At 38.0% G+C, this 9,830-nt stretch overlaps 1 protein-coding gene across 1 annotated transcript; it reads right to left on the bottom strand.

Annotated features, from left to right (window-relative positions):
• Nucleotides 1-1,115: 1,115 nt before the first annotated feature.
• On the bottom strand, nt 1,116-1,862 carry LOC140878860 (secreted RxLR effector protein 161-like). Its single transcript, XM_073282482.1, has one exon. The coding sequence runs from the start codon at nt 1,860-1,862 to the stop codon at nt 1,116-1,118; it is 747 nt and encodes a 248-aa protein (XP_073138583.1).
• Between the last annotated feature and the right edge of the window lie 7,968 nt (nt 1,863-9,830).

Here is a 9,830-nt window from a genome sequence, read left to right as displayed (position 1 = left end):
ACTTAACTTCCAATCTTTGCATATCACAAAAATGTTGAGCGCATGGAAATGAGCATCAAAATTCAGCCAGTGCTTCCAAAGTTTACATTGAGAATCTCTCATTTTCGTTTAAAAAATAAATATAAACCCGGGCGTCTTTCGGTTACCAACCGATGTAATCACGGAATGCACAGGGTTTCAAAAACCCTTTAGATTCATGGTGATCGACGGAGCTGTACCGCAGCCTCCACTACCGTTGAAAAAGTAATAGTTCTCGTACCCTTTTGATTTATCCTAGAAGAACCCTCACCTCTCAAGTCCTCCACAACAACCTCAGCTTGATGTTTTTTCCCCACCTCTTTATACATTGAATATGGGATTGACTTGCCTCACGAGCTAGTCTCTTCCACTGTATCTTTTTCGCTTGAGCAAGCTGTGTTTCATTCTCTATGTAGGGATTCTGTTGTGATTAACCCCTAAATATGTCTTCAGCAATCACGATTCAACATACACAATCAAGCCCGCAAATTCTAGAACTAAAACAATCGAATAAAGTAACACAAGAACACCACAATTACTTGGTTCGGATTGAGATCAATCCTACATCCAAGGATCTGGGAATCACCCCAAAAGAATTCAATATGAACCGAGAATATCCGAATTTACAACCCTCTATTCAAGATAATAACAATCTTCAGCACAAAAGATTAAACCCGATCTATGCTGTCTAAATCAGGAATCCAACAGCTAATCTACTTCTCAAGTTCCAGCTTGAATCTTTCAGCAAAAGAAGAAGCTTGATTCCAATTGCAGCAATCACAAGAATACTCAGAGGATCTGATATTCAATCTTGTGTGTCTATCTCGATCTGTACTGAGTCCCTGTAGAGAATCATAAAGATATATAGACCAAGTTAGATAAATAACGAATTAACTAACTAACTAACTTCAATTAGATTTCAGTCGTTGGATCGAGATTAATAGCATGAATCAATCTCAGCCATCCAAAGTCAACTAATTGTAGTCAACTAAAAGTCTTCACAAATCTCCACCTTTGACACAAATTAGTTGTTCATAGCCAACTCAGATGAAGTTCCAGCAGAGTAAACACAACTTACTCTATGACGTTGAGCTTATTCAAAGATCCTTTAACTTACCAACTGATACAACCTTGGTCATAACATCTGCTGGATTAACCAAATTGTCTATCTTCTGAACATTGACACTCCCTTGTGAGATGATATCTCTCCCAAAATGTAATCTCACATCAATGTGCTTAGTTCGTTCATGGAAGACAGAGTTCTTGGATAAATGAATAGAACTTTGTGAATCACAGAAAATTGTAACAACTTTTTGTTCAAAACCCAACTCTGTGACAAAACCTTTAATCCATAGGACTTCCTTTACCGCTTCAATGTGGGATATGTACCCTGCCTCAGTCGTGGACAAGGCTAACACATTTTGAAGATTTGATTTCCAGATAACTACATTCCCATCGACTGTAAAAACATAGCTTGAAATCGATCTTCTTTTGTCCAGGTCTGAAGCATAATCCAAATCACAGTATCCTACAACTTCACACAAATATGTTGGCAATTTTGAATATTTAAGCTTTAGTTTCGAGGATCCCTTCAAGTACTTGAGCAGCCAATTAATTGCTTGCCAATGTTCTCTACTAGGTTTACTCATAAACCTACTTAGAAGTCCTAATCCATATGAGATATCAGGCCTTGTTGATATCATCATGTACATTATGCTTCCAACCGCATTTGAGTATGGCATGTTCCTCATGTGAAGAGATTCCAATTCTTTTTGGTCATCTTTCACTGCCCTCAATTTAAAATGAGCACCTATAGGAGTACTTACTGCCTTGGATGCTGTCATATTGAAGACTCCTAGAATCTTGTTAGCATACTTCTCTTGTGATAGTTACAGCTGATTTAGGCTTCTGTTTCTGCTTAACTCAATTCCCAAAATTTATTTTGCAGGTCCTAGATCTTTTATCTCGAATTTAGTGTTGAGAAGATGTTTTAACCCTTGTATCTCTTTAGGATCTTTACAAGATATTAACATATCATCAACATATATTAACAGATATACATGTAGCTTGTTTGGCAGCAACTTAAAATACACACAACTATCAAATTTGGATCTATTATATCCTTGAAGCAGCATAAAAGCATCAAAACACTTATACCATTGTCTAGGAAATTGATTCAAGCCGTAGATATATAGATCTTTTTAGCAAACAAACCTTCTCATCTTGTGTATTGCTTTCAAAACCTTCAGGTTGTGTCATGAAGATTCTTTCTTCCAGTTTTCCAAGCAAGAAAGCTGTCTTGACATCCAATTTTTCAAGCTCCAAGTCTAGAATGACTATTATTGCTAACAAAATTCTAATAAAAGTATGTTTTACTACTGGAGAAAAAATCTCATAATAGTCAACTCCTTCAATCTGTGAAAATTTCTTGGCCACCAATCTTGCTTTATATCTCGGCTTTTCCACTCCTGGTATTCCTGGCTTCCTTTTATACACCCATTTACAGCCAATAACCTTTTGATCTTTTGGTTTATCCACCAGCACCCAGGTGTTATTCTTAATTAAAGAAGTTTATTCATCTTTCATTGCTTTCAGCCACTGATCCTTATCTTTGCACCTCATAGCTTCTGAATATGCCGATGGCTCTTCTAGGTCCATGATGTCAGCCACATTAAGTGCAAAAGCAGTAAATTCTGATGAGGCAAATCTAGATGGCAATCTGATTTCTCGTCTAACTCTATCTATTGCAAGAAGATATTCATCCCGGTGTTGCTCTGAATCATCTTGTCCAATTGCACATGTTTTGGTATTATCTTGACTGATTTCTTGATTTTCACTTGAATGTATATCATAGAAACCTTCTGAAGTGTTTCGATTAACTTCACCTTCATCTTGATCTCCATTAGTTTTTTCAGACTGCACATCATCCCTGTCCATAAAACTCTGCTCAACTTGTTCAGAGTTGGCCAATTCTTCAACACAATTGTTAGTTTTATAGAATTAATTTTCATTGAAAGTTACATCCCTACTTATTATACACTTAATTAAGATCATCCAAAAGCCACACTTTATATCCTTTATCAAAATTTGGATAGCCAAGGAAAAATCCCTTCTTTGTTCTTGGACTTAGCTTTCCTTGATTAGAATGAACATAAACAATACAACCAAAAGTTCTAAGGTGTTTATAAGTTGGTTTTGAATTAGACCATTTATGCTCAGGAACCATAAAATTAATGGCTGAAGATGGTGATAGATTTATTAAGTAACAAGCCGTGGAAGCAGTTTCTGCCCAGAATTTAGTAGGCAATGAACTTTCATTTAACATGCATCTTACTTTATCCATAATGGTTTTATTAATACGTTTTGCAACACCATTTTGTTGCGGTGTATATGTGCAAGTTCTATGCCTAACAATGCCATTTTTGGCAAAGAAATTATTGAACTCTTGATTGCAAAACTCAAGACCATTATCGGTTATAAGTGTCTTAACCTTGTTTTCTGACTGATTTTCTACCAGTTTTTTTCATTCAACAAACTTCTCAAAAGCTTGATCTTTTGTTATAAGAAAATATATCCAAACTTTTCTAGAATTATCATCAATCAACAAAATAAAGTATTGACACTTAGAAAGTGAGAAATGTACCTTAGGTGATCCCCTCAAGTCAGCATGTATGTAACTTAGTGGTGACTTTGTATTGTGAGTAGCTGTATTGAACTTTAGTCTGTGAGCCTTGCCTAAAACACAATTTTCATAATAGTCGAGGTTTCTTATCTGATTTGGTTCCAGGAGTTGTTGTTTGCTCAACTCTTGAAGTCCTCTAAGACTCACGTGTCCAATTCTTTTATGCCAAAGATGAGTACTGTCTTTTACCTTTGTGTATACATTCACATCTGCTGTTAAAGATGATCTTTGAAGTACATAGAGGCCGTTCTTAAGAATTTCCTTCATCACAACTAGAGAACCTTTTATTACCTTAAGAACTCCATTTTGAGATTTATAACTAAGGCCTTTTTGATCTAAAGTGCCCAAGGAAATCAAATTCCTTTTTAGATCAGGTATGTATCTCACATCGCTCATCACCTTCACTGTTCCATCACCCATTCTCAACCTTATAGATCCAATACCATGAATCTTGCAGGATTCATTATTTCCTAGAAATACATAGCCAGCCTCTACATTTATTAAGTCTGTGAACCAGTCCTTTCTTGGAGTCATATGTTAGGAACATCCCAAATCCAATAACCATTCATCTTTTGTATCCTCTGAGGAAATAGTTAGAACTTCAGCAAATTCATATTCTTGTAATACATTTGCTGTATCTGTTATTGAAGCTGCTTCTTGTCCTTGATTATGCTTCCTTGAGAGACAAAATCTTCTAATATGTCATTCCTTATTACAAGACCAGCATACTCTTTTTGGCCTTGATTTTGATCTTGATCGAGGTCTCCATTTTCCATTATGATCCTTTCTTTCCAAAGACCTTCCTCTCACATTCAGCCCTTCACCTGCAGGTTTATTGAGTTTACCATTTACTTTCAAGTCCAACTATTTGGAATATGCAGCTCCTATTACTTCTTCAAGGGTAAGTGTTTCCCTTCCATATTTGAGAGTGTCCCTCAGTTGGTCATAGGACTTGGGCAGAGAGTTCAGTAGAAAGATATCTTGATCCTCATCATCTATCTTAACATCCATATTCTCTAAGTCTGCCAGAAGCTTTGCGAATTCATCAATATTTTCATCTATTGTCTTGTTTTCATCCATCTTGTAACTGTAGAACTTTTGTTTAAGATATATTCGATAGGGCAGGGTCTTGGTCATGTATAATTGCTCCAGTTTGAGCCACATATCAGCTGCCGATTTTTCCCTTACATATTTTCTGAGGATTTGATCACTAAGACTCAGAACTATCGTATTCCTTGACTTTTTTAATATCCCTGCCTTATTTTCTTTTGTATCGGGGATCTTGGTTTCACCTTGCAGGGCATCATCTAAACCAGGATTACCCAAGTGAGCAACCTTTTTTTCTCTCCATAAGTTGAAATCATTCTTTCCATCGAACTTCTCCACCTCAAATCTTGATGTGGGCATTGCTAAAGAATGCCCATGGCCAGTAGACATCTTTATCAATAATATTCAAACAGAAGAAAATAGCTTGGGGAAGATCGACTGGACAATCGAAGAGAAAATGCAGAGTTGCGATAAAAAAAAAAACTTTTGCCCCAAGATCCAAGTCTTGAGGCTCTGATACCACTTGTTGTGATTAAGCCTTAAATATATGTCTTCAGCAATCACGATTCAACATACACAATCAAGCCCGAAAAGTCTAGAACTAAAACAATCGAATAAAGTAACAAAAGAACACCAAAATTACTTGGTTCGGATTGAGATCAATCCAACATCCAAGGAACAGGGAATCACCCAAAAAGAATTTACTATGAAGCCAGAATATCCGAATTTACAACCATGTATTCAAGATAATAACAATCTTCAACATAAAATATTAAACCCGATCTATGCTGTCTAAATCAAAAATCCAGCAGCTAATCTTCTTCTCAAGTCTAGCTTGAATCTTTCAGCAGAAGAAGAATCTTGATTCCAATGGCAGCAATCACAAGAATACTCAGAGGATTTGATATTTAATCTTGTGTGTCTATCTCGATCTGTACTGAGTCCCTGTAGAGAATCATAAAGATATATAGATCAAGTTAGCTAAATAACGAATTAACTAACTAACTAACTAACTCTGTGAGACCTTGGTTCTAAAAAACTAATCTCGGATTAAACAACAATTAAACATACAAGATCCAAGACTAAAAGTAAAAGATTTTTTTTTAAAAGGGGGTGCGCTCGGTCTGCTAAAAACTACAGACCGGGTGCCTCCAAGATCCTAAACCCACTGTTTTGCTCAACAGGGGTTGCACTCGGTCTGCTAAAAATAGCAGATCGAGCGCGGCCAAAACATCAAAATTCCTGGTTTGCTCAAAAAGGGGGCGCTCGGTCTGCTAAAAACAGCAGACTGTTCGCACCCTGCTCCAGAAAAAAAAAACCAAAAATCAACTAGCCAGCTCAATCCAAAATCCATTCAATACATTCAAACCATAATCATGCATTACAATCACCATTTTTCCAAATAAAACATGAGATTCTTGAGTCTGTCAGTTTCTCGGAAAGATAAAACATGCAACAACGACATTCAACCAAAAAGCTCGCATAATCAATACAACATAACAACGAAGTTCGATATCTAAACATGTTCCAACATAACTAGGTAGATATGCTGACATGACTTCTAAACCGAGTCCCACTACTAAATCTCCCTCTTGATGCTAATCAGGTCTTCGCTGACTTGATCCTGCCCCTCTCGTTGCCAAGTACACATACAAAACAAAGCAACAGCCGGATAACTCCGGTAAGAATGATATTCCCAGAAAAAGAAACATAACAAGTAATACAACAACAAACATGCTTTCAAGGCAACAACGTAATCAATACCAACGTAATAAAATGCATGTCTTTAAATCGGGATATCAATTCTGATAAACGAGGGATTGCTGCTGTGCTTTTGGGATCCCGAGGATGAGATCACGTAACGACTCATCGACTCTCCCAATTGAGGTGGTGCCACGTATCCCAAACCCCTAGACTTTGGTACGACTATGAGGAGTATGCTGACACTAGGTGAACTTCTACAACCCAGGTCACTCACAACATAGCCCCCAAAACATCTAATTAAAAAAGGCTGTTCTGCCCGCTGAAACAGAGGTTTGGCTCAGGATGAATACATAAGAAAACATAACACATAAGCCATATAGCAAAACTCAAATAACAACAAAATACAAGTTCCACATGCTAGAACAAGTATCGATGCAATATGTGATTTTAAGGGAAAACTCAAGAACCAAGCTGTCTCGAGTATGCTATCCCGCTAACGATGACTGCTTTTACCTTTTCAGTGCAAGTAGCTCCAACTCTGGATATGCTACAAAAGAGGTTATATCAAAATCCAAACAACCTAACCAACAACAAGGTTCTAGGTAAACTCTTTACCGTTCTTTGTCCAATTCCTCGACGATCAAAAGCTTCTAACACAGGGCTCGACAACTCCAAACGAATCTGTACGTAGGAAGAAGATCAACAAACGACGATCAACTCACAAGCCAAGGTTCAACAACACAAAACAGTTCAAAATCTCCAAAACTCAAATCGACGGCATAACGGCTATAACTGATCGAACCAGAAACATAGACAGTAGTATAACATCGATACTAACTCATAACGATGCTAATACAACAAAAATACTGCAAACCCATCAAATCTCAAACTCCAAGTTTTTGAATAAACTTCCAAAAATCATAACAATTCCGAACGACGCTCTATTTCAAAACCGACAGAGAATAAACGATCAGAACTCTGTCAAGTACAACATACTCGAAACTCAATCGATTCTAACAACACCCAAAAATTAATGTATCTGATCGTAGAAAAACTTACAATATAACGGAGCTCTCGCTACAGTGATCGCTAATCTGCCCTCAAAAATAAATTCCAACGGACGGATCGAGCTCGGATTGAAATCTGATAGCTTGAAAAGCTTGGAGGCGTTAACAATGGAGGAGGAGGCGGCCAAGGGAGGAAGATGAGTGGAGGAGAAAATCAAACAATGTGTAGATAATATATTAAACTTCAATTTTGCACTTTAGTCCCTGAAATTTCCAAAATTTCAAAACAGACCCCGATCAATAAAAAGTCGGCTCTTGAACTCTGGAAACTCTGGTTATCTCAAATAAACTCAATTAAGATAAAATCGGGGCATTACAATTCTCCCCCTCTAAGAAGAGATTTCGTCCTCGAAATCAATAAGAATCACAACTCATAAGATAGAATAAAGAACTAAAGACAGTAAGAAGAACTCACGTCATCCGAATAACTCCAAAAATCGCTGTCTCATGTCAGATTCTGTCTCCCAAGTCGCTTCTTCAACTTCGTGACAACTCCACTGTACTTTCGCCAACGGAATCAACTTGGTCCTGAGCTGTTTCTCTTTCCGATCAAGGATCTTAATTGGTCGTTCAAAATAACTTAGAGTCTCGTCTAACTCGGCTTTGTCAAGCTGAAGAATATGAGAAGGATCTGGATGATACTTTCGCAGCATAAAGACGTGAAAAACGTCGTGAATACCAAATAAGATGGAGGGAGTGCAAGTCTGTAGGCAAGATCGCCTATCTTCTCGAGAATCTCGTATGGCCTGATGAATCTCAAAGATAACTTCCTTCTCTTACCAAATCTGACAGTACCTCTGAAAGGAGAAATCTTAAGGAAAACTCGGTCTCCCTGCTCAAAACTCAGAGGTCTACGTCTGACATTCGCATACTCCGTCTGTCTATCATGAGCTGATTTCATTCTCATCTGAACGATTTTTACCTGCTCTGCCATATCTCGAAGCATATCCAGTCCCAAATCTGGTGACTCGGACAAATCATCCCAAAACAACGGAGATCGGCACTTCTTGCCGTACAATGCCTCAAAAGGCGCCATACCGATACTCGCTTGGAAGCCGTTGTTGTAAGAAAACTCGACAAAAGGAAAATAATCTTGCCAACTAGTGCCAAAGTCTAGCACTACTGCTCGTAGCATATCCTCTAACGTCTAGATAGTCCACTATGACTGTCCATCGGTCTGAGGATGATAAGCTGTACTCAAATTCAAACGAGTACCAAGTGCCTCCTGTAGTGCCAAAAGTGCGAAGTGAATCTAGGGTCTCGGTCTGAAATGATTGACTTCGGCACTCCATGCAATCTCACAATATTGCTAACATACAACTCAGTCATCTGATCATGACGATACATCATCCTGTATGGAATAAAGCAAGAAGACTTTGTCAATTGGTCAATCACTACCCAAATAGAATCGCATCCTCGAACAGATCGCGGTAGCTTCGTGACAAAATCCATAGATATGTGATCCCATTTCCATTCAGGAACAGATAGACTGTGCAACAGACCACCTGGTCGTTTACTTTCTTCTTTCACTTGCTGATAGTTCAAACATCGAGATACAAATCTTGCAACATCGCTCTTCATTTTTTTCCACCAGAACTGGTTCTTCAGATCATTGTACATCTTTCGACCTCCAAGATGAACACTGAACCGACTGCAATGAGCCTCTCGGAGAATACATTGTCTCAACTCCGAAATATCAGGCATAACATACGGTCATTCACAAACAAAACATCATTTCTAACCTTGAATTCAGACAGATGCCCAGATCTGACCTTCTCTACTAACACCTGAATGCTCAGATCAGACTTCTGTGCTTCTTTGATCGCAACAAACAACTTTGGCTCGGCTTGAATAACACACACTCTGATAGTCTTCCTATATGTTTCAAACTCTAAACAAGAAGTGCAACAATCGTCAATCAACTGAGAAACACCGATAGTAGAAAGAGATAAAGAACAAAGCTTTTGGCTCAAGGCATCTGCAACTGCATTTGACTTTCCGGGATAATACTTGATATCGCAGTCAAAATCCTTCAACATATCTAACCATCTTCTCTGTCTCATATTCAGCTCTGCCTATGAAAACAAGTAATTAAGTATGATCAGAAAAGATCTCGAAAGACTCACCATAAATATAGTGACGCCAGATCTTCAGAGCAAAAACGATCGCAGCGAGTTCAAGATCATGAACCAAATAACAAGTCTCGTGCGGTTTCAGCTGCCTCGATGCATACGCTATAACATGCTTGTGCTGCATAAGAACACAACCCAAACCTCGGTTAGAAGCATCACAATAGACTGTGAAACCTCCAA

The sequence above is a fragment of the Henckelia pumila genome, chromosome 2 (genome assembly GCF_033568475.1).
Source record: "Henckelia pumila isolate YLH828 chromosome 2, ASM3356847v2, whole genome shotgun sequence".
In the NCBI taxonomy this organism is placed as follows: domain Eukaryota; kingdom Viridiplantae; phylum Streptophyta; class Magnoliopsida; order Lamiales; family Gesneriaceae; genus Henckelia; species Henckelia pumila.
This window is presented reverse-complemented; position numbering and strand designations above follow the sequence as displayed.